Below are 25,044 nucleotides of genomic sequence, written 5' to 3'. Positions count from 1 at the left end.
AACATGACATCATGAGAGCCTGCACATTGCTATATTTTGGGCAGAGATCCTGGATGCCACATCAAAAGTGTCGTGAAGTGCCCCTGGCCAAGAACTTTTGACACGCCTTCAGCTGCTTCACCAACTGATGAAGTGACTCAGCTTGCTTTGGTGGGAGCATGTCAGATAAGTCTAGCATCTTGCGCACTGAGTCTCGCAAGTAAATGCTCGTGAAGAGCTGCTAAGATTGGATATGTGAGATGAGCATTGAGGCTTGGAACATCTTCCTCCCCAAAGAATCCAAAGTCCTAGTTTCTCTGCCTGGGGGCTCCTATCAAGTGGAGGGAAGGGTTCAGAGGGGATTCCATATGACTCATCTGAGGAAAAGTACCTTGATTCCTCCTCTGAATCCCATAAGCGTGCCTCCTTGGTGTCAGACAATACCTCGGGGTGGGAGTGCTGATACTTAACCTGTCTCAACATGGAGGGGCAATGTACTCTAGAATGGCATCCAGAAGCCGGCTCCCGCCTCAACTCCAGCAAAGCTTCCTCCACCGATACCAAGGTTGTACCAGCTTGGGTGGCAGTCGACAACAGGACCACATGCGGTGTCAGCGGATGCACTGCAGTCCGAGGGCCAAGTAGGGCCGCAATGCGAGGCAGGGTAGGCGCAAGCATCCCCGATGTCCATCGTTGCAAAAGACCATCCAGCAGCTCAGGAAGCAAGGCCCGAATGCACTCAACAAGGGCCAACACCAGGAAAGGCTGGGGTGCCAGCTCAGGAGCAGGTTGCAGAGCTAACAGGGTCAATACTGGAGCTGTCTTGGCTGCTGGGAGACCGACACATCGGCACCTCCTGTAAGGAGGTGGAGCAGTCGCTTCTCGGGTGCTGAATCTCTCAACACCCTGGAGCTCCAGGGACCATGTATCAAGGGGGAGCGATGACAATGCTTCTTGGCCTTTGCCCAAAGTTTGTCATCAAGGCTCCTTGGTAAATCCACACATCGCCTTTGGGTCGGGTCTGACAGTGGATGGTCCTGGGGGCTCTGCACAGCAGGAGGCCTCAAGGCAGGTGGAGACCCACTCAATGCATCACTACTCTCAGAGTCTAAGGGTCTCGCAGCAGCCATGCTTACCGACGTTGCAAACCTTGATGCCAGTGTCGAGGAACTGGACTTGCCTCCAAAAATCCCCTCACGTTGAGCCTCTCTGAAAACCTGGGTCCTCTTCTTCATACGAAGACAGAGTACGCAGTTAGCTTGGCTATGGTCAGGCCCAAGACACTAAAGATACCAAGAATGGGTGTCTTTCACAGAGACTGTCCGATTGCACCGAGTCCAGCGCTTGAAGCCACTGGTAACTTTCATGGACAAAAAAACATCTGTGGCTAAATTAAATGATGCGATGGGGCAAGGCACCATAAAAATAAAGGAAAGAACCAGGCCGAAGCAGGCTTTAAAACGGCCATGTGACGATGGAAAAAATAACTAAACTTAAAACAAAGAAAATAAAGGAAGGAAACAAGGGGGTTCCACAAACGGGAGCCGAAAAAAACAGCTAGAAGGCACAAAACGAAGCTCTTTGGACCAAGCAAAGAGAAGAGACAGTTAAAAAAAAAACAAAAAAAAACAAAAACACATCCTCTCTTCACCATGGTAGAAAAAGAACCAACGTGCCTGCGTTCTTGTGGTGGGCAGGAAAGTACTTGTGCATGCGCGGTGGAGCGCGTCTCATGCTCCACAAAGCTCTACTTTTGCTTGTCACAAGTCCCGGACTGGACGACGTGGTCAGTGTCACCCACTTGTGAGAATAAATAGGCCTGCTTGTCCTCAGAGAAAAATATAAACAGGATGGCTACAAAACTGGTCAGTGGTCTCTGTCACAAAGCATATAGGGACAGGCTTGTAGACCTCAATATGTATACTCTGGAAGAAAGGCAGGAGAGAGGGAATATTAGAGAGACTTTTAAATACCTCTGTGGCATTGATGTTCAGGAGGTGAGCCTTTTTCAAATGAAGGAAAACTCTGGAATGAGAGGGCATAAGATGAAGTTAAGAGGAAACAGGCGGAGTAACCTAATAAAAGTGTAGATACATACCTGTAGCAGGTATTCTCTGAGGACAGCAGGTTGACTGTTCTCACGATTGGGTCGCCGTCCGCGATGGTCCAGGAGACCGGCAAATCCCTAAGAAAAACAAAAACTTCTAGGACGCACCGGCGCACGGGCAGAGCGAATCACGCATGCGCGAACAGCTTCCCGCCCGCGGTGCGAGCGTGCCCTCTCAGTTTAATAAAAAGCAAAAACAGAGAATAGAACAACTCCAAAAGGGGAGGAGGGAGGGTTTGTGAGAACAATCAGTCTGCTGTCCTCGGAGAATACCTGCTACAGGTATGTATCTACACTTTCTCTGAGGACAAGCAGGCTGCTTGTTCTCATGATTGGGCTCACTCAAAACAATGAACATTGGTCAATTGGGCCTCGCAACGGCGAGGACATAACATAGATTGACCTAAAAAGAAACACAACTAAGTGAGAGTGCAGCCTGGAACAGAACATAAAAGGGTCTAGGAGGGTGGAGTTGGATTCTAAACCCCAAACAGATTCTGCAGCACTGACTGCCCAAACCGACTGTCGCGACGGGTATCCTGCTGAAGGCAGTAGTGAGATGTGAATGTGTGAACTGATGACCACATTGCAGCCTTGCAAATCTCTTCAATGGAGGCTAAGTGAGCCACTGACGCAGCCATGGCTCTAACATTACAAGCTGTGATATGGCCTTCCAGAGTCAGCCCAGCTTGGGCATGTGAAGGAAATGCAATCTGCTAGCCAATTAGAGATTGTGTGTTTTCTGATGGCGACTCCCCTCCTGTTAGGGTCAAAAGAAACAAACAACTGGGCAGACTGTCTATAGGGTTTTGTCCGCTCCACGTAAAAGGCCAATACTCTCTTACAGTCCAAGGTGTGCAACTTGTCTTCACCAGGACGGGTATGAGGATGGGGAAAAAATGTTGGCAAGACAATTGACTGGTTGAGACGGAACTCCCACACCACCTTCGGCAAGAATTTAGGGTGAGTGCGGAGGACTACTCTGTTATGATGAAACTTGATATAAGCTGCATGCATTACCAGGGCTTGGAGCTCACTGACTCTATGAGCTGAAGTAACAGCCACCAAGAAAATGACCTTCCAGGTCAAGCACTTCAGATGGCAGGAATTTAGTGGCTCAAAAGGAGCTTTCATCAGCTGGATGAGAACGTTGAGATCCCATGACAGGGGGCTTTGACAAAAGCAAACCTCTCATAAAGCGAACTACTAAAAGTTGTCCAGAGATAGGCTTACCCTCTACACGTTGATAAGCACTAATTGCACTAAGGTGAACTCTTACCGAGTTGGTCTTGAGACCAGACTCTGATAAGTGTAGAAAGTATTCAAGCAGGGTCCGTGTAGGACAAGAAAAAGGATCTAGGGCCTTGCTATCACACCAGACTGCAAACCTCCTCCATTTAAAAGAATAACGCCTTCTTGTGGAATCTTTTCTGAAAGCAAGCAAGACTCGAGAGACACCCTCTGAAAAACCTAAAGAGGCCACCTCTAAGCTTTCAACATCCAGGCCATGAGAGCCAGAGACTGGAGGTTGGGATGTAGAAGCAGCCCCTCATTCTGGGTGATGAGGGTCGGAATACACTCCAATCTCCACGGTTCTTCGGAGGACAACTCCAGAAGAAGAGGGAACCAGACCTGACGGGGCCAAAAGGGCGCAATCAGAATCATGGTTCCACGGTCTTGCTTGAGTTTCAGCAAAGTCTTCCCTACTAGATGTATGGGGGGATATGAATACAGAAGGCCTGTCCCCCAATGCAGGAGAAAGGCATCTGACACTAGTCTGTCATGGGCCTGAAGTGTGGAATAGAATTGAGGGACTTTGTGATTGATCTGAGTGGCAAAAAGATCCACCGAGGGGGTGCCCCACGCTCGGAAGATCTTGAGGACAATGCCCATGTTGAGCGTCCACTCGTGAGGTTGCATGATCATGCTCAACCTGTCGGCCAGACTGTTGTTTACGCCTGCCAGATACATGGCCTGGAGAAACATGCCGTAATGGCGCGCCCAAAGCCACATCCGGACGACATCCTGACACAGAGGGTGAGATCCGGTGCCCCCCTCTTGTTGGTGTAGTACATAGCAACCTGATTGTCTTTCTGAATTAGAATGATTTGATTGGACAGCCGATCTCTAAAAGCCTTGAGAGCGTTCCAGATCGCTCATAATTCCAGGAGGTGGATCTGAAGATCATTTTCCTGAAAGGACCAAGCTCCTTGAGTGTGAAGTCCATCTACATGAGCTCCCCACCCCAGGAGGGATGCATCTGTCGTCAGCACATTTTGTGGCTGAGGAATTTGGAATGGACGTCCCAAGGTCAAATTGGATCGAATGGTCCACCATTGAAGGGAACTGCAAAAGTCGGTGGAGAGATGGATCACATCCTCTAGATCCACTGTGGCCTGGCACAACTGGGAAGCTAGGGTCCATTGAGCTGATCTCAAATGTAGGCATGCCATGAGAGTTATATGAACTGTGGAAGCCATGTGCCCTAAGAGTCTCAACATCTGCCAAGCTGTGATATGTTGAGATGCTTGAGCCAAGGACACTAGGGCCAGGAGATTGTCTGCCCTTGCCTGGGGAAGATAAGCTTGAGACATCTGTGTGTCCAACAGAGCTCCAATGAACTCCAATTTCTGAACTGGGGCAAGGTGGGACTTGGGATAATTGATTACGAACCCCAGTAGCTCTAGCACTCGAATAGTCATCCGCATGGACTGTTGAGCTCCTGCCTCCGAGGTGCTCACCAGCCAATCGACGAGATAAGGGAAGACATGCACTCCCAGTCTGCGTAGCGATGCTGAGACAACTGCCAGGCACTTTGTGAAGACCCTGGGCGCAGACACGAGGCCAAAGGGCAGTACACAGTACTGAAAGTGCCGAGTTCCCAACCGAAATCGAAGATACTTCCTGTGAGCTGGGAGTATCAAGACGTGGGTATAGGCATCCTTCAAGTCCAGAGAACATAGCCAATCATTCTCTTGAATCATGGGAAGAAGGGTGCCCAGGAAAACCATCCTGAACTTTTTTCGAACTAGGAATTTGTTCAGAGCCCTTAGGTCTAGGATGGGACGCATCCTCCCTGTTTTCTTTTGCACAAGGAAGTACCTGGAATAGAATCCCAGCCCTTCTTCCCCTGGTGGAACGGGTTCAACCGCATTGGCCTTTAGAAGGGCGGAGAGTTCCTCGGCAAGGAACCTGCTGAAGTACTGAGCTCCTGGTGGACAATTTGGAGGCATGGATTCCAGGTTCAGAGTGCATCCTAACCAGACTATTTGAAGAACCCACCTGTCGGAGGTTATAAGAGGCCACCTTTGGTGAAAAAATATCAACCTCCTCCCGACCGGCAAGTCGTCCGGCACGGACACTTTTTCTGAGGCTATGCTGCACTGGAGCCAGTCAAAAGCCCACCCCTTGCTTTTGCTGGGGAGCCGCAGGGACCTTAGTAGCACGCTGCTGACGGGAACGAGCATGATGGGACTGAGCCTGGACAGGCTGCCAAGAAGCAGGAGTGTACCTTCATCTATTGTATAAATAGGGAGCACTCCTCTTCCCTCCAAAATACCTCCTAGATGAGGAGGTGGTAGCAGAAGACGCCAGGCAGGAGAAAGAATCCATAGCATCATGGCGCTTCTTGATCTGATCGACCATGTCCTCTACTTTTTCGCCAAAAAGATTATCCCCACGGCAAGGAACATTCGCCATTCGCTGCTAGGTCTTATGATCCAGATCAGAGACACGCAGCCATGAGAGTCTGTGCATCACTATACCTTCAGCAGCTACTCAGGATGCTACATCAAAAGTGTCGTAAGTACCCCTGGCCAGGAATTTGCGACAAGCCTTCTGCTGCCTGACCACCTGGTGAAAAGGTTTGGCGAGCTCCGGAGGAAGTGCTTCGACCAAACTGGACAGTTGCCTCACTGAGTTCCGCAAGTGGATGCTCGTGTACAGCTGGTATGTTTGGATCTTGGCTGCGAGCATAGCGGCCTAAGTAGTTCTTTTTGGGAGAAAGACGTAACAAGAAGGAAAAAGAAAAGAAAAAGAAGGGGGAGCAGTAAAACTCTAAACCTAGTCTCCTGAGCCAAAAACTTGAGTACCGTTCGGAAAAAACGTCTCACTCAAGACGCGGTCAAAAAGAAACAGAGGGCACGCTCGTGCCACGGGCGGGATGCAGTTTGCGCATGCACGGTTCACTCTGCCCGCGCGCCAGTGCGTTCTAGAAGTTTTTGTTTTTCTTAGGGATTTGCTGGTCTCCTGGACCGTTGCAGACGACGACCCAATTGAGAGAACAAGCAGCCTACTTGTCCTCGGAGAAGGAAAAATTAGTTTATTACCTGATAATTTTCTTTCCATTAGTCACAACAGATCAATCCAGAGACGAGTGGGTTATGTCCCCCTACCAGCAGGTGGAGATAGAGAGAACTTCAGAGTCTTGGTAGATGTAGACATGTGCAGCCAGCTTAGTCTCAGTATTGTTGATACCAAAGCAGCTGAGGAAGAAAAACAATCCCATATTAACTTCCACTCCTGCCTTCAGAGAACACTTGCAGGCTCTTCCTCTACCAGAACCATGGGAGATAATGCAATTGCGAAAGTACTCCATCCTCTGTAGTTTACAGTTAGCTCCCAGTGGTCCCTGCGAAGAAGACCGACCCTCGAGAGTTATGCCCCCTGATATCAAGGGAAATTATCTAAAGAAGAGAAAACATGCAAACAAAACCACAGTAAAGGGCGGGCCTCTGGATTGATCTGTTGGGACTAATGGAAAGAAAATTATCAGGTAATAAACTAATTTTTCCTTCCATAGCGTCCCACAGATCAATCTAGAGACGAGTGGGATGTACCAAAGCAGTCCCAAGTGCTGGGCGGGATCACCAAATAGACAAAGACCCCAAAAACCTATTCGGCCCAACCCCCAAAACAGAGGTCAGATCAGATACAGACTCCAAGAGGACTCACCAACACCAGATGAAATGAAAGATATGCCCCAGAACATGCAAACAAAGACCCGACTCTTAAAACAGATCATCAAAAGCTTGAAGCAAGGCAAAATTCGGACAGAAGGGGAAGAAAACAAAGTCTGCCAGCCACAACCCCCAACGATGGAGTTAAAGCGAACCTGGCTGTCATGATGGTGACTTGTTTCCTTGTCTGTGCTCACCTCGCCCTCTGGTGGCCAGAACCGGTAGCTGCTATGAACTGTCACCCATTCCAGACTTCAGCCCAGTCTGGTCCGGATCTTCCAGGCTGCCAGACTTGCTTCTCTTGTTTGTGCCTGAACAGCACCCGTAGCTGCCTTGTGATTCCTGCATCTGAACTTCAGCAGCTGATGGGCTTTATTAATCACCTGGAAACTTCTGTGTTTGCCTTTGCATCATCTAAGGTCCCTGGTTTGTTGGTGCTTTTTTGCACTTCTGCCTAGTCTGGTTTCTTGTCCGGTTCTAGTTAGTCTGTGTGTAGTTTACATTAGGTTTGCTTATTCCCTAGTCTTGTTCCTGGTCTAGTTTCTATTTGTCTGTGTTCTTGCTTAGTGGCTGCTCTGCAGCTTTCAGTTCCTGTCCTTTAGCTTGTCCATTGCCTGCCTTGTGTAGTATTGTCTGTCTGTGAGTCCTAGCCCAGTTTCTTGCCTTGCTACCCATGTATATTCCTTTTCCCTCTGACCGTCAGTCCTTGTTCAGCCTAGTTGGTATCCAGTTCCTGCCCTGTCCGGTAAGTCCTGCCGGCCGCCTGCACTCAGGGGCTCAACTCCTGGGGAAGGGCGGTCAAGTGCAGGTGAAATCTAGCTGTTTCTGTCAGAGTTCTGCCTTGTCTCTAGTGTGGGGTGGTTTTGCCTGCCACTGCCGCTCCTAGGCAGTGGTCCAAGGACTCATGAACCTAGTTTCTGCCTTGAAAGCCTGACACTGGCACTGTAAAACTGCGTCCAGAATGCAGCGCTGGAACTGAGCCCTACGTAGAACGACGGAACTGATGGAAGAAGGGAGCTGAGCCCAACAGGCAGCAAAGGAGCAACATACCACATGTAGCCAAGAAGACACGGTCCACGCACAAAGACAGAGCCGTGCTCAACCTATCGTGATGACACTGTGCTCAACCTGCAGCGAAGGAGCCGCATCCAATAACAATAAAGTCATGCTCAACATACAAATATGGCGCCATACTCAACATACAGTGATGGCGCCTCAATGAACATACATCGATGGCACCGCTCTCACCATACAGCAAAATCCCCTGGGCATATAGTGAAGGAATCTGGCTAAATGGACATCAATAGAGCCGTGCCCCAATGTGTTCAACATACTGTGATAGATCCATGCTAATCATACAGCGCTGAAGCTGTGCTCAACTGTCGAGCAGCAACTGTGCACAACCCACTGCGATGAATCTATGGTCCACCTGCGTTGACAGAGCTGGCTGAACATGCCGCGATGGAGCTGAGCTCAACCTGCAGCAATGAAGAAGTGGTCAACAAGCATCGATGGAGCTGCACTCAACCCGCTGTGACAGAGCTGTGCTCAACCAGCAAAATACATAGATCCTAGGAAATAGCCACCGAAGAAGGCGTTGCCAGAAGGCCAACAGAAAAGAGCACAACTGTGGAAACGCAGCCCTGGTGCTGCACTCTCCTCCCAGAGGGACTCAACATAAAAGAAGAGAAAGCCCCATTCCTCAAGAGACGCCTCGGTCCTCAAATGTCACTGAGACACAAAGACCGCCCTCCTAGGCCACCGAAACCGAGCAACAGCCAAAGAAGAGAAAAACTCTCTCAAAGAGAAAGGTAAGTACCACGGAGCTGTCATCCTCAGACCATAGGGAGGAAAAAACAGCCATACTGAAAAGAGTAAAACACAACTCTCGCCAGCCCCGAAACAAAGCGGAGGCTGACCACTAAAATCTCCGAGCCACTTCCCTGCAGGAAAGTAGAGAAAAGCCCACAACCAAGAGATGATAATCCAAATGAGCTAAGCAGGAAAGAAGTGCATTCCTTACACAAGAAGGGATGATTGCCAACGTGCCAGAAAAAAAGCGCCTGAAAGTAGAAAAGGCCAAATCCGCCTGAGTCAGGCTAAAACCCCCACCTGAATGCAAGGGAATAACAAAAACTGAGACAAATCAGTCCTCTCAAAAGGCACATCCCCCCAAAAAAACAGAGAACTAAGTCTCATCAACAGACTGGTCAGCACGGCGCTCTAAAGGGTACTCAGAAGAGTGATTGAGTCAAGAGTTGCCTACCAAGGGCAACTCATATCCCTACCAGAAGGAAGTATCTTGCAGACAACCCAGAGCAAACCGGCAGATCCTCGGGGTTGAGAGAATGAGAACCTCCCCAAGGATCTGAAACCCTTGGCCACGAGCTACTTCACCTTCTAGCAGCATATAAGCTGCTGATACAAACTCCAGTGAGAGAACTGAAATGTCAATCGCAACCACCCATGGAGACCAAGTTGGCTAGAAGGCACCCCTAGAGATGGGAACCAAAGACGAGAAGGAATCCCTGAGAAATCTGACACGGGATAAGACCCAAGAGGGAATGTGCAACAAAACCTTGCTCCCATAACTGCTCCCAACACCAAGTGTAACAGCAGACCTGAAAGGGCAAGATAAGTGATACTGGCTACCAAACGCAAACACTGAAAGTGAGAAGAAACCTTGGAAGAAGTTTGCATCGTCTCTTCATAAAGAGAACCATAAACCAACCAGCCCCGAGATGTGGAGGAACCTGCCATTCACCTCAGGAAGGCAAGCTGACACTATCACCATGACTGTGCCAACATGTCCTTGGAACCCTGGACAGGCTGATTGACCTGGACAAAATACCCTTATCCCCTTCTGCTCTGCTTTATTTCCTCTTTCTTCTCTCTCTTTTTTTTCAAAGGCAGGAGTTGCAGAGAGAATCAGAAGCCGAGTGCCAAGGTGTGGCGACAGGGAAGGGGTAGGGGAGGGACCTGGCACCAACAGGTGTACCCCTTACTGGCTCCACATGGCCACAAACCCCTAGCTCAACTAATCCTGAGGGAACAGGCTAGGAGCACATCTCAATCCAGAGAGCTGCACAGAATATGTCTATCCACCTGCTGAGATAGAGAGAATACTGAGACTAAGCTGGCTGCACCAGGTCTACATATACCAAGACTCTGACGTTCTCTCTATCTGCACCTGCTGGTAGGGGGACATAACCCACTCGTCTCTGGATTGATCTGTGGGACGATATGGAACTACTCTTTCAAAGAAAAGGTGGTGGACACGTGGAATGGCCTTCCGGTAGAAGCTGAGGAAACAAGAACTATGTCTGAATTTAAGAAAGCATGGGACAGGCATACGGGATCTCTTAGGAAAAGCAGGAGTTAGTGATTACTGAGGATGAGCCATTTGGCCTTTATCTGCCATCATGTTTCTATGTTTCTAAAGCTGTGGGTGTTCTTTAGAAATAACATGAGGAACAAGTATTTGTATGTCTTGATGCATTAGGCATTGCAATCCCACTTCCCAAACTCAAGGTGGCAGTATATTCTGGTGTGATCAGACCCCATGCTGTTCTCATGGTATGAGAAGAGGACACAGTATGCCTTGAAATGCTTTCTCTCATAAGAAACAGTGAACGCTCTAGGGTCGGTAAGAAATGCTGTGAAACCTACAGTGAGCAGCAGCAGAAGGCATGCAAGATCCACAGAGGGGCCTGCCTGTATGTGGCACCAGAAGCTGTGCTATTGTACTTCAGTATATAGGTTGGAGTGAGAAGATACTGCCAAGAAGGGCTGATTTGAAAGGATTTATGAAAAATGGATCTAAAATGGAAAAAAAAAATCAACAGAAGTCCGGAAAAATTATAGTAACCACAGCTCAAGAATCAGACAGAACCTGGTATTACTTTACAGTTGAATCATTCATAAGAAGAAGAGCAGCCCAGTTTATAACATACTCAGGATTTCTGGAAAGGTCTTCACTGTAGCAAATGTGTGATTTGAGGGAACAGTACAAACATGTTTTCCTAAATTTCTTCTTCAGTTTTTGACCTTGTTTTAACTTTGGTTAAAGTTTGATAAAGCAACAGGGAAAAGGGCTCTACTACAGTAAAATATTGATGCAAGTGTTTCTCTCCAAGTCATTAAATAATTTCACAGGGAACAGTAAGCACAGTACTATTACGGACACCATGCAGGGACAAATGTTCTCTTGCTAGATGAGAGAATAGCCAAAAGAATTTGATGGCAGGTAAAGACCACACACTCAAATCTTTGTGATATGTTCTGAAAATTAAAAGGCCCTGAAATGAGCTCAGTTGAAAATTAAAACAGCAACACCCTATTTATAAAAAGCTGAATGAAGAAGAAGAAAAAAAAATCAACCCTACAGTCCTTCCTTCCAGGGAGGACTTTCACCCAGATGGTAACAGATCAGTGAAAATGTTCAGCACACACAAACAACTGGATAGGTCCCTCTCATAGAAGCAGCACAGCACTTTTTCCATCTCTCCACATGTAGATTTCTCTCCCATGCCTACTGAAATGGTCCTGATCAAACTACTGTTATCACTGCCCATATGTCATTGATATAAAATGTAGTGGTTTTGTCCACGACCACATTTTAGCAAAATATATTAATAGCACATAATTAAAGTTTCATTTAATTACTGGAAGTGAGGATTAAATTACCTCATAGCTGCTATTACATAAAGCACACCAATCAGTTTTTCCATTAAATGTTCAGTTCTACACAAAATGGACATCAGGATTACACACTCTTATTCAAACTGCAAAGAACTCTTACAGTTAAACACAAATTTGAACACTTATTTGTAGAAAAACACTTCTGCCATTTTGCTACTTGTATGAGATCAGACCACCTGGTGATGTTATTACCACTGATGGCATTAAGGAAAAAATGCACTCACCGTCTGCTTAGGATAAGACAGCAGGAGGGAAAAGTAGATACAGAGAGAGTGAGAAACAAGCAGGTCCAAAAGAAAGTGTGGCAAGGAAAAGCAGTTAGAAAACAAACAGGAGTGTGCTCAATTCATTTCCTAGGAGGTATTTAAGCACCTGTGACCTTGAGGCATATTTTCAAAGCACTTTGGGAGGCTAAGTTCCATATGTTTCTATGGAACTTTGGGAGGCTAAGTGCTTTGAAAATAAGCCTCCTTGTCTTTCATAGATCTGGAAGATCAGGAATGTGAAAGGGGAGTTCCTAACTGAAACAGGCTGACCATTAGTCATGTCTTCATTTCTGCTTATTTCTAGAGCATTACAATATTTAGCACACAGGTGCACAAGGCAGCCCATTTGACAACCCTTTCTACCAGAAAAGGGAGGCAAATTTCTGTGCTTCCAGTATACTGATGTTGCAGTGGAATAAACACCTGTCAGTGCTCTACTATGTTCAGAGTAGAGAGCTGAGTTGTCAAGAAACACATTAAAACAAACAATATAGCGAATGCTACATACCTGTAGAAGGTATTCTCCGAGGACAGCAGGCTGATTGTTCTCACTGATGGGGTGACGTCCACGGCAGCCCCTCCAATCGGAATCTTCACTAGCAAAGTCCTTTGCTAGCCCTCGCGCGCCCGCGCGGCCGTCTTCCCGCCCGAAACCGGCTCGAGCCAGCCAGTCTCATATGTAGCAAAAAAGATACAAGGGAAGACACAACTCCAAAGGGGAGGCGGGCGGGTTTGTGAGAACAATCAGCCTGCTGTCCTCGGAGAATACCTTCTACAGGTATGTAGCATTCGCTTTCTCCGAGGACAAGCAGGCTGCTTGTTCTCACTGATGGGGTATCCCTAGCCCCCAGGCTCACTCAAAACAACAACCATGGTCAATTTGGCCTCGCAACGGCGAGGACATAACTGAGATTGACCTAAAAACATTTACCAACTAACTGAGAGTGCAGCCTGGAACAGAACAAACAGGGCCCTCGGGGGGTGGAGTTGGATCCTAAAGCCCAAACAGGTTCTGAAGAACTGACTGCCCGAACCGACTGTCGCGTCGGGTATCCTGCTGCAGGCAGTAATGAGATGTGAATGTGTGGACAGATGACCACGTCGCAGCTTTGCAAATTTCTTCAATAGAGGCTGACTTCAAGTGGGCTACCGACGCAGCCATGGCTCTAACATTATGAGCCGTGACATGACCCTCAAGAGCCAGCCCCGCCTGGGCGTAAGTGAAGGAAATGCAATCTGCTAGCCAATTGGATATGGTGCGTTTCCCCACAGCCACTCCCCTCCTGTTGGGATCAAAAGAAACAAACAATTGGGCGGACTGTCTGTTGGGCTGTGTCCGCTCCAGGTAGAAGGCCAATGCTCTCTTGCAGTCCAATGTGTGCAGCTGACGTTCAGCAGGGCAGGAATGAGGACGGGGAAAGAATGTTGGCAAGACAATTGACTGGTTCAGATGGAACTCCGACACGACCTTTGGCAAGAACTTAGGGTGAGTGCGGAGGACTACTCTGTTATGATGAAATTTTGTGTAAGGGGCCTGGGCCACCAGGGCCTGAAGCTCACTGACTCTACGAGCTGAAGTAACTGCTACCAAGAAAATGACCTTCCAGGTCAAGTACTTCAGATGGCAGGAATTCAGTGGCTCAAAAGGAGGTTTCATCAGCTGGGTGAGAACGACATTGAGATCCCATGACACTGTAGAAGGCTTGACAGGGGGCTTTGACAAAAGCAAACCTCTCATGAAGCGAACAACTAAAGGCTGTCCCGAGATCGGCTTACCTTCCACACGGTAATGGTATGCACTGATTGCACTAAGGTGAACTCTTACAGAGTTGGTCTTGAGACCAGACTCAGACAAGTGCAGAAGGTATTCAAGCAGGGTCTGTGTAGGACAAGAGCGAGGATCTAGGGCCTTGCTGTCACACCAGACGGCAAACCTCCTCCATAGAAAGAAGTAACTCCTCTTAGTGGAATCTTTCCTGGAAGCAAGCAAGATGCGGGAGACACCCTCTGACAGACCCAAAGAGGCAAAGTCTACGCTCTCAACATCCAGGCCGTGAGAGCCAGGGACCGGAGGTTGGGATGCAGAAGAGCCCCTTCGTCCTGTGTGATGAGGGTCGGAAAACACTCCAATCTCCAGGGTTCTTCGGAGGATAACTCCAGAAGAAGAGGGAACCAGATCTGACGCGGCCAAGAAGGAGCAATCAGAATCATGGTGCCTCGGTCTTGCTTGAGTTTCAACAAAGTCTTCCCCACCAGAGGAATGGGAGGATAAGCATACAGCAGACCCTCCCCCCAATCCAGGAGGAAGGCATCCGATGCCAGTCTGCCGTGGGCCTGAAGCCTGGAACAGAACTGAGGGACTTTGTGGTTGGCTCGAGATGCGAAGAGATCCACCAAGGGGGTGCCCCACGCTTGGAAGATCTGTCGCACTACACGGGAATTGAGCGACCACTCGTGAGGTTGCATAATCCTGCTCAGTCTGTCGGCCAGACTGTTGTTTACGCCTGCCAGATATGTGGCTTGGAGCACCATGCCGTGACGGCGAGCCCAGAGCCACATGCTGACGGCTTCCTGACACAGGGGGCGAGATCCAGTGCCCCCCTGCTTGTTGACGTAGTACATGGCAACCTGGTTGTCTGTCTGAATTTGAATAATTTGGTGGGACAGCCGATCTCTGAAAGCCTTCAGAGCGTTCCAGATCGCTCGTAACTCCAGAAGATTGATCTGTAGATCGCGTTCCTGGAGGGACCAGCTTCCTTGGGTGTGAAGCCCATCGACATGAGCTCCCCATCCCAGGAGAGACGCATCCGTGGTCAGCACTTTTTGTGGCTGAGGAATTTGGAAAGGACGTCCCAGAGTCAAATTGGACCACATCGTCCACCAATACAGGGATTCGAGAAAACTCGTGGACAGGTGGATCACGTCTTCTAGATCCCCAGCAGCCTGAAACCACTGGGAAGCTAGGGTCCATTGAGCAGATCTCATGTGAAGGCGGGCCATGGGAGTCACATGAACTGTGGAGGCCATGTGGCCCAGCAATCTCAACATCTGCCGAGCTGTGATCTGCTGGGACGCTCGCACCCGCGAGACGAGGGACAACAAGTTGTTGGCTCTCGCCTCTGGGAGATAGGCGCGAGCCGTCCGAGAATCCAGCAGAGCTCCTATGAATTCGAGTCTCTGCGTTGGGAGAAGATGGGACTTTGGGTAATTTATCACAAACCCCAGTAGCTCCAGGAGGCGAATAGTCATCTGCATGGACTGCAGGGCTCCTGCCTCGGACGTGTTCTTCACCAGCCAATCGTCGAGATATGGGAACACGTGCACCCCCAGCCTGCGAAGTGCCGCTGCTACTACAGCCAAGCACTTTGTGAACACCCTGGGCGCAGAGGCGAGCCCAAAGGGTAGCACACAGTACTGGAAGTGACGTGTGCCCAGCTGAAATCGCAGATACTGCCTGTGAGCTGGCAGTATCGGGATGTGTGTGTAGGCATCCTTCAAGTCCAGAGAGCATAGTCAATCGTTTTCCTGAATCATGGGAAGTAGGGTGCCCAGGGAAAGCATCCTGAACTTTTCTTTGACCAGATATTTGTTCAGGGCCCTTAGGTCTAGGATGGGACGCATCCCCCCTGTTTTCTTTTCCACAAGGAAGTACCTGGAATAGAATCCCAGCCCTTCTTGCCCAGATGGCACGGGCTCGACCGCATTGGCGCTGAGAAGGGCGGAGAGTTCCTCTGCAAGTACCTGCTTGTGCTGGAAGCTGTAAGACTGAGCTCCCGGTGGACAATTTGGAGGTTTTGAGGCCAAATTGAGGGTGTATCCTTGCCGGACTATTTGGAGAACCCACTGATCGGAGGTTATGAGAGGCCACCTTTGGTGAAAAGCTTTCAACCTCCCTCCGACTGGCAGGTCGCCCGGCACGGACACTTAGATGTCGGCTATGCTCTGCTGGAGCCAGTCAAAAGCTCGCCCCTTGCTTTTGCTAGGGAGCCGAGCGGCCTTGCTGAGTCGCACGCTGCTGACGAGAGCGAGCGCGCTGGGGCTTAGCCTGGGCCGCAGGCTGTCGAGAAGGAGGATTGTACCTACGCTTGCCAGAAGAGTAGGGACCAGTCTTCCTTCCCCCGAAAAATCTTCTACCTGTGGAGGTAGATGCTGAAGGCTGCCGGCGGGAGAACTTGTCGAAAGCGGTATCCCGCTGGTGGAGATGCTCTACCACCTGCTCGACCTTCTCTCCAAAAATATTGTCCGCACGGCAAGGCGAGTCCGCAATCCGCTGCTGGAGTCTATTCTCCAGGTCAGAGGCACGCAGCCATGAGAGCCTGCGCATCACCACACCTTGAGCAGCGGCCCTGGACGCAACATCAAAGGTGTCATACATCCCTCTGGCCAGGAATTTTCTGCACGCCTTCAGCTGCCTGACCACCTCCTGAAAAGGCTTGGCTTGCTCAGGGGGGAGCGCATCAACCAAGCCCGCCAACTGCCGCACATTGTTCCGCATGTGTATGCTCGTGTAGAGCTGGTAAGACTGAATTTTGGCCACGAGCATAGAGGAATGGTAGGCCTTCCTCCCAAAGGAGTCTAAGGTTCTAGAGTCTTTGCCCGGGGGCGCCGAAGCATGCTCCCTAGAACTCTTAGCCTTCTTTAGGGCCAAATCCACAACTCCAGAGTCATGAGGCAACTGGGTGCGCATCAGCTCTGGGTCCCCATGGATCCGGTACTGGGACTCAATCTTCTTGGGAATGTGGGGATTACTTAGTGGCTTGGTCCAGTTCGCAAGCAATGTCTTTTTTAGGACATGGTGCAAGGGAACAGTGGACGCTTCCTTAGGTGGAGAAGGATAGTCCAGGAGCTCAAACAGGGCTCGTCCTCCACAACCACCGGGAAGGGGATGGCCGTAGACATCTCCCGGACAAAGGAAGCGAAAGACAGACTCTCAGGAGGAGAAAGCTGTCTTTCAGGAGAGGGAGTGGGATCGGAATGAAGACCCTCAGACTCCTCGTCAGAGAAATATCTGGGGTCTTCTTCCTCTTCCCACGAGGCCTCACCCTCAGTGTCAGACACAAGTTCACGGACCTGTGTCTGCAACCGTGCCCGACTCGACTCCGTGGAGCCACGTCCACGATGGGGGCGTCGAGAGGTAGACTCCCTCGCCCGCATCGGCGAAGCTCCCTCCGCCGACGTAGTCGGGGAGCCCTCCTGGGAGGTGGCCGCAGTCGGCACCGCACGCGGTACCGACGTCGGGGACCTCACCCCGGGCGATGGGCCAGCCGGCGCCACACTCGACGGTACCGGAGGGGTAGGGCGCAACAGCTCTCCCAGAATCTCTGGGAGAACGGCCCGGAGGCTCTCGTTCAGAGCGGCTGCAGAGAAAGGCAGAGAGGTCGATGCAGGCGTCGACGTCAGAACCTGTTCCGGGCTTGGAGGCTGTTCCGGGCTGTCCAAAGTGGAGCGCATCGACACCTCCTGAACAGAGGGTGAGCGGTCCTCTCGGTGCCGATGCCTGCTGGGTGCCGACTCCCTCGGCGACCCAGAGCTCTCGGTGCCGACGCGGGGAGGAGACCGGTGTCGATGCTTCTTCGACTTCTTCCGAAGCATGTCACCGGAGCTCCCCGGCACCGAAGAGGAGGACGTAGAATCCAGCCGTCGCTTCCTCGGGGCCGAGGTCGAAGGAGGTCAATCTCGGGGGGGCTGTACCGCAGGAGCCCTCAGGGTAGGGGGAGACCCACCCGAAGGCTCACCGCCACCAGCAGGGGAATGGACAGCCCTCACCTGCACTCCAGACGATGCACCACCGTCCGAAGACATCAGCAGACGAGGTCCCGGTACCACCGACGTCGATGCAGTCGCCCGATGCCTCAGCGCCGATGCAGAGACTCGATGCCTCGATGCACCCGATACACTAGCAGCCGAGGAAGAAGGTCTGGACGCTGACGACGTCGATGCACTCGATGCCCCCGGTGCCGATGCCGACGAAAAGCCCGAGAACAAAACGTTCCACTGGGCTAATCTCGCTACCTGAGTCCGCCTTTGTAACAGGGAACACAGACTACAGTTCTGAGGACGGTGCTCGGCCCCCAGACACTGAAGACACGACGAGTGCCTATCAGTGAGCGAGATTACCCGGGCGCACTGGGTGCACTTCTTGAAGCCGCTGGAAGGCTTCGATGTCATGGGCGGAAAAATCACGCCGGCGAAATCAAAATCCGAAATGACGAAAGTGAGCACCAAAACTTTAGGGGAGAAAAATCTCGACCGAGGCCGAAAAGAGGCCTACCCCGACGACGAAAGAAAACTTACCGGGGCAAAATCTGAAAAATACGGGAAGGGGCAAACGAAACCAGAGAGGGCTTCCGGAACACTTCCCAACAGGTTTTGAGGATTTTCCGAAGAAAAAACACATCGAAAAAGGACGCGCGAGGTCGACTTTCCGGGGCTCGACACGGCGAAAACACAACCGTACCGAGTGCGGACGAAAAAAGACTGGCCGGCTCGAGCCGGTTTCGGGCGGGAAGACGGCCGCGCATGCGCGGTGCGCGCGGGCGCGCGAGGGCTAGCAAAGGACTTTGCTAGTGAAGATTCCGATTGGAGGGGCTGCCGTGGACGTCACCCCATCAGTGAGAACAAGCATCCTGCTTGTCCTCGGAGAAGGTATGTTCTACTTCTGAATCTTCATGAACCTATAGGATCAGCACCACTTCCCTACTCTAAGTACATACTAGATCTATATCCAAGAAAGCATGTGCAGGCACATGGGATCTCTTAGGAAATGCAGGAGTTAGTGATTACTGAGGATGGGCCATTTGGCCTGTCTCTGCTGTCATGTTTCTATGTTTCAAAAGCTGTGGGTGTTCTTTACAAATACTTGTTCCCCATTTCCATGACTTGATGCATGAGGCATTGCAATCCCACTTCCAAAAATTCAAGGCTGCAGTATAGTCTGGTGTGATCAGACACCATGCTGTTGTATAGAGCTGTTTGGTTTTTCATCAGTCAGTTTTGTATAATATTCCTTTTGTTACTTAGTAGGGCAATTAGCTTGTTTGTGTCTTGGATTTCTCACAGTCTATAGACACACACACATCCTGGGCTATAAACTTTAACAAGTGTCTGTTTATGTCAAACAGGTTTTTAACATAAGACAGGGACATTTTTCAGTGAAGGACCAAAGAGTGATAGGTATTCATTACAAAGGGCAATAAGAAGCAGAATTATGCAAAGGTGACCATAGAGGTCAGAGCTGAAGAATACCAGATAAGAAAGAAAGAGAAAAAGAAAGAGAGAAAGAAAGAGAGAAAAAGAAAGAAAAAGAAAGAGAAAAAAGAAAAAGAAAGAGAAAAGAAAAAGAGAGAAAAAGAAAGAAAAAAAGAAAGAGAGAAAAAAGAAAGAGAAAAAAAGAGAAAAAAGAAAAAGAGAAAAAGAAAGAAAAAAGAAAGAGAAAAAAGAAAAAGAAAGAGAAAAAAAGAAAAAGAGAGAAAAAGAAAGAGAAAAAGAAAAAGAAAGAGAAAAAGAAAAAAAGAAAGAGAAAAAAAGAAAAAGAGAGAAAAAAGAAAGAGAAAAAGAGAAAAAAAGAAAGAGAAAAAGAGAAAAAGAAAGAGAAAAAGAGAAAAAAGAAAGAGAAAAAGAAAAAAAGAAAGAGAAAAAGAAAAAAAGAAAGAGAAAAAAAGAAAAAGAAGAAAGAGAAAAAGAAAAAAGAAAGAGAAAAAAGAAAAAGAGAGAAAAAGAAAGAGAAAGAGAAAAAGAAAGAAAAAGAAAGAGAAAAAGAGAAAAAGAAAGAAAAAGAGAGAAAAAGAAAGAGAAAAAGATAGAAAAAGAAAGAGAAAAAGATAGAAAAAGAAAGAAAAAGAAAGAGAAAAAAGAAAAAGAGAGAGAAAGAAAAAGAGAGAAAGAAAGAAAGAAATTTTATTTTCCTTATATTTGGACTGATATAAATAAGAATTCAATTTTCTGTAATACTGGGATAAAAGATGGTATGAGAAAACTAGTCACCACTGCTGCATGTACCATGCTAGAGAGCAGCCCCAATAAGGCTTAATTAAACTGAGCGCAGATATAGGGTGACTAGGAATGCCAGCCATCATCTTTACCGAGGTAATCATAATGTCCTAACTGTAAATACATTTATAAAAAGTGAATTCCTACAAGAAGGACCAAGAGTCAGGATTATAAATTGTGTTCCTGTAAAGCAAGTACAACCTATACATCACCAGACATGGAACAGCGAGACCTCCTGCTCACACTCACCTTTCAGGGCGATGACTTTGGAAGCTGGATTCATGATGGCACTGTCAGCAGAGATAGGTCGTCGGATGGGGCTGCTGGGTTCACTCATGTCTATGATGACTACCTGAGCCTGTTCTCCAACTTTTTCCCGGATACAGATGAATTTATCCGATTCCATTGTGAGTGTGCTGAATCCAATGTTTGCTGGATTAATCCCTAAGCTTTGGAGCTAATGATAGGAGAAGAGGAGAAAGAAACCCAGGAAAACTGTAAAGAAATTCCTGTGAGCAGCTCTACAGCTCAATTATCTTGCCTTCACACTATTTCAAGATATAGTTACAATATTGTAAGCAATTTAAAACAAAATACTACTCATCCTTACATACTATACTCATTTGGTTTACTTTACATGGATTTTTTTAGAGCCTCGTTGAAAAGTACGCCATCTCCCAGTCACAGACCCTCAAACACAGACACACCCACATATATTCATAAATAGATGTGCTGGAAATAATTTCATGAGGAGTCTCTGCTGCTACACCCCTTCTTAGTCATTCAGATATGAGTTTCATTTTCTTTGTTTTAAATTGTATTATTAAACCTAGTAGCTAAACCATATGGAAAACTTCTCTTACCTGCTAAATTTTCTTTCCTTTAGTCCCACCAGACCACTCCAGAACCTGTGGGTGCTGTGTCCATCAACCAGTGGATGAAGACAGAGAAAAAGTCGTTCTATGTGATTTGACCCATATGGTCAAATATGGTGCACTATATAGGCACAGATATTCAAAATTTCCAACAAAGCAATGTGTTATTCTCTCAGGTTGAGTTTTTATATATAAAAATGTACCACTTCCATATTGCAGTCAATCACAAAAGGCTAATCTACTGAGGCAAAACTGAAGCTAGGAGACAACCAAGGAACAGATCACTGGAAGAAATACAAATATAACAGAGTGGCTAAAAAATACATCCAGAAAACATGCTAGGGTTAGCCTCTGAACTGGTCTGGTGGAACTAAAGGAAAGAACAAAAAACTTCCTTCATTAGTGTCCCCACCAGACCAGTCCAGAACCTGTGGAATGTAATAAAGCAGTCATGAATATGGATGGGACCATAAACTGACTGCAAGTCTAGAATGCTCTAAGAAGTGATTAACTACAGACACTTGAACAGGAAACAAGATTTCCCAAATCTATAAGACAAGTAGGTGTTCAAGAAAACTCCTTGAGGAACAGCAGGGAATACGCAAAGATGAATATCTCCAGGAGATCTAGTGCAGCAACCCCTCAAAGAATGATACCCAATCTATTTTGTGAATGATGAGGGAGATAGTTACTTAAAAGAACTGGAGAAAACAACAAAAATATCCTTCTATACTACTACAACTAATCATTTCTATAGTGCTACTAGACATACACAGCGCTGCAGAGTGCTCACAATCTAAGTTTTTGTACCTGGGGCAATGGAGGGTTAAAACTTGCCCAACGTCACAGGGAGCTGCAGTGGGAATCAAACCCAGGTTGCCAGGATCAAAGCCCACTACACTAACCATTAGACCACTTCTCCACACTATAGTGTAATGAAGGAGGAGCAGGATGCACAGTAGTCCTAAACATCAGAAAGCAAAATGAAAGGACAAATTCCAGAATTTAAAAGGAAGGTTTCCAGAGTATCCCCAGAAGGATGTGGTCCTTGGGAACTCTCCAACTTCATATACTAGCAACAAGTTATTATTGAAAGGGAGTTAAATATTGAATATGTATATATCCCATTACAGCTGAAGCAGCCAACTGGAACACTACAAGAATATCTGAACGTCTACAAATGAAGTAACCAGCTGCTAGCAACACACAAGGAAATTATGTACAACACAGCAAGGGAAGTACGCTTAGAGGCTTAAACTGACAAGAAGGACCTTTACTGTATTTGGTAATTACGGAGAAACAGGATGCAGAGGTTGAAGACTCAAATTGGATTTGTGGTGATAGCTTGGGACTACATGCAGAGAAGGATCGAGGGCTGTGACTTTAAAATAGAAATCTGCAGGAGCATTTAGTGTAGTAGCCTGCAAAAGCAGCTAGAAAATAGCTAGAGAAGAGCTATTTCACAAAACAAAAGCATTGACTAACTCAAACAGAATGAAGGCATGCAATATGAAGGTGGATGACGAGGACTTGACTCGAAGAAAATTCACCAGAACACAGACAAAAAAAATCCAACAACTTTGTTCTAAGTAGACTGAGCAGCTGAGTCACTGCTCCCCTCCCCCGCCAAAACACACACACACAGTGGAAAACCTCTCTCAGCTGGAAATCACTGGTAAGCCTCAGATTCTTGGGCCTCATATTGACTTGGCAAGATTCTGGGCCAAGAAGGCTCTTCAGCCAAAGAAGGAAAAGCGGGAGATGGGGGAGTGGGACTGCATACCTGGGTAGAACTAAAACTGATATCTAATCACCTGTGTATGTTCCTGCTGGGAGGCTAGAAATGGCCTGTCTGGCTCCTTCAGAAAATCAGGGACTTCACCTGATTCCTTCCTGGATGATCCATTCTCCTTTTACATCCTTGGCTGTGTTACTATGGGGCTCATTTTCAAAGCACTTAGACTTAAAAATTTCCATAGGTTACTATGGAACTTTGTAAGTCTAAGTTCATTGAAAATATACCTCCATGTGGTCTACTTGGAAGCAATGACTGCATTAGAGCCTGAGCAGGATACTTTCACAACTGTCTCTAGAAGGAAATGGGAATGGAATGGAATGGAATGGAATGGGAGCCCCCCCCCCCCCAAAAAAAAAAAAAAAAAAAGTAATTTTGTGCCTAAGACAACACAAGGCTAGTGAGAGGTGGAAATTCAGCTCATGTTGCAGAAGGATCTTTCTATATCTATCTATATATAATCACTTTTTTTTTTTTTAAACTGTATAGAGATTAATCCATCCCCTGCTCTACTGGAATAAATTCTACACAAAACCTAGAACTAAAAAAGCATATTTTGGGGATACGCTAACTGCTCCAAGAAAGAGAAGGAGCAGTCACCTTGCCAACAAAAAGCTGCAGGCAGCAAGAGACATTATGTAAGAATTGTTGGAGCTAATCTATAAGCCTGGGAAACAGACTGTAGTCCTGCTGAAAGTTCACAGGTCCACACTCTAACAATAAAAGAAGGACCATTGTAGAAGCCTGCAAGCGAACTCTCAGCAGGGAAAGGGGGAATGAGAAAAAAATTACTTGGAAACCTCCAAGTATTTTCCAAATCTTTTTCTGCTTTTCCAGGTTTTGCTGCAACGTTGGGAGGATGTCTCGCTTCATTTAACCAGTGACCACCTGTTTCAAAGCTTATCCGGCCTATCCAAACCAGAACCTGCATGGTGAACCATCACCATCCACTGGAGACAGAGAAATATTGAATATGGGAGCCTGCAGGGTGCCCTTACAGGGTGAAATCACATTGGACCATTTTCTTTTTGGTCTCTATTCACTGGTTGACAGAGAACATCCACAGGTTCTGGACTGGCCTAGTGGGAATGCTAAGGAAAGTTTTCTTAATGGTTGTTATGTATGGTGACAGAACAATATAGTGTGCTACTGGTCACTTTGTATACAGCCTCCTAATATTTACATTTGGTAATGCCTGTTGCCTTGAGATTGTGGCATCCTGTGGTTAAACTGTAAAATCCATCCTTTTGAAACCTCTTGATAGTGACAATTTATTAGACATCTGTCCTAGTAATCTGATAAGAAATGCCCCTCCAAATCGGAGAAAATTTTTCTTCACCCAACATGTAATTCGTTGCCGGAGAAAGTGGTGAAGGCGGTTAGCTTAGCAGAGTTTAAAAAGGGGTTGGACGGTTTCCTAAAGGACAAGTCCATAAACCGCTACTAAATGGACTTGGGAAAAATCCAGAATTCCAGGAATAACATGTATAGAATGTTTATACGTTTGGGAAGCTTGCCAGGTGCCCTTGGCCTGGAGTGGCCGCTGTCGTGGACAGGATGCTGGGCTAGATGGACCCTTGGTCTTTTCCCAGTATGGCATTACTTATGTCTAAGGAGGCGTTTGCCATCTCCGGTAGAGAAACAAATACATGGAGTTGCTGTGGCCGGATAAGGATCGTGTGTTAGAAACACATTGAGAATCATAGAGAGAAAGAGTTATGTATAGTCTATTACAAGCTTTGGTATCGTTGTGTTGCAGGGTTTAGGCACTTACGTCAGGTCGATGGGGTATGCCTTTTTGAACAGATTGGTTGTTTTTAGTGATTTCCTGAAGTTTAGGTTTTCATTGTTTTCACGGCTTTTGGTAGTGTGTTCCACAGCTGTGTGCTAATATAGGAGAAACTGGATGCATAGGTTGATTTGTATTAGAGTCCTTTGCAGCTTGGGTAGTGGAGATTTAGGTATGTTCGTGATGGGAAAATTAGGTTCTTACCTTGGTAATTTTCTTTCCTTTAGTCATAGCAGATGAAGCCATTATGTATGGGTTGTGTCCATCAACCAGCAGGGGGAGATAGAGAGCACTCAACTTTTCACAGTGCCTCATGGCCAGCCAGCTCCACTGCCTCTTCAGTATTTGAAGCTTCCAAAGCAGTATGGCAAACCGCAATGGGAATAACATGAACTTTCCTCACAGCGAATGATGGCCCCTTAACAAGGGCATGAACTCAAAAGGAGGGAATGAACACATTCTCCTGGAGGGAATAAACTCGTCCTCCTTATTGTATAACTGGAGGGTATACAAGCAACCTCCTGGAGGGAATAAACCCATCCTCCCAAAACATAAACTGGAGGGAATGGACTCATCCTCCTATAA

At 47.6% G+C, this 25,044-nt stretch overlaps 1 protein-coding gene across 2 annotated transcripts in view; it reads right to left on the bottom strand.

Moving 5' to 3' along the window:
- The window catches only part of CLTCL1 (clathrin heavy chain like 1), a 181,913-nt gene that overhangs the window by 138,159 nt on the left and 18,710 nt on the right, over positions 1 to 25,044 (bottom strand). For both annotated transcript variants that reach the window (XM_030217298.1, XM_030217299.1), the window contains exon 2: positions 20,250 to 20,457. In XM_030217298.1, the coding sequence (XP_030073158.1) occupies positions 20,250 to 20,457 (208 nt within the window). The remainder of the gene's footprint in view (positions 1 to 20,249; positions 20,458 to 25,044) is intronic.

Source organism: Microcaecilia unicolor, chromosome 11 (assembly GCF_901765095.1).
Source record: "Microcaecilia unicolor chromosome 11, aMicUni1.1, whole genome shotgun sequence".
Taxonomy (NCBI): Eukaryota; Metazoa; Chordata; class Amphibia; order Gymnophiona; family Siphonopidae; genus Microcaecilia; species Microcaecilia unicolor.
Note: the sequence above shows the minus strand (reverse complement) of the source record. Positions and strands in the feature narration are given on the sequence as shown.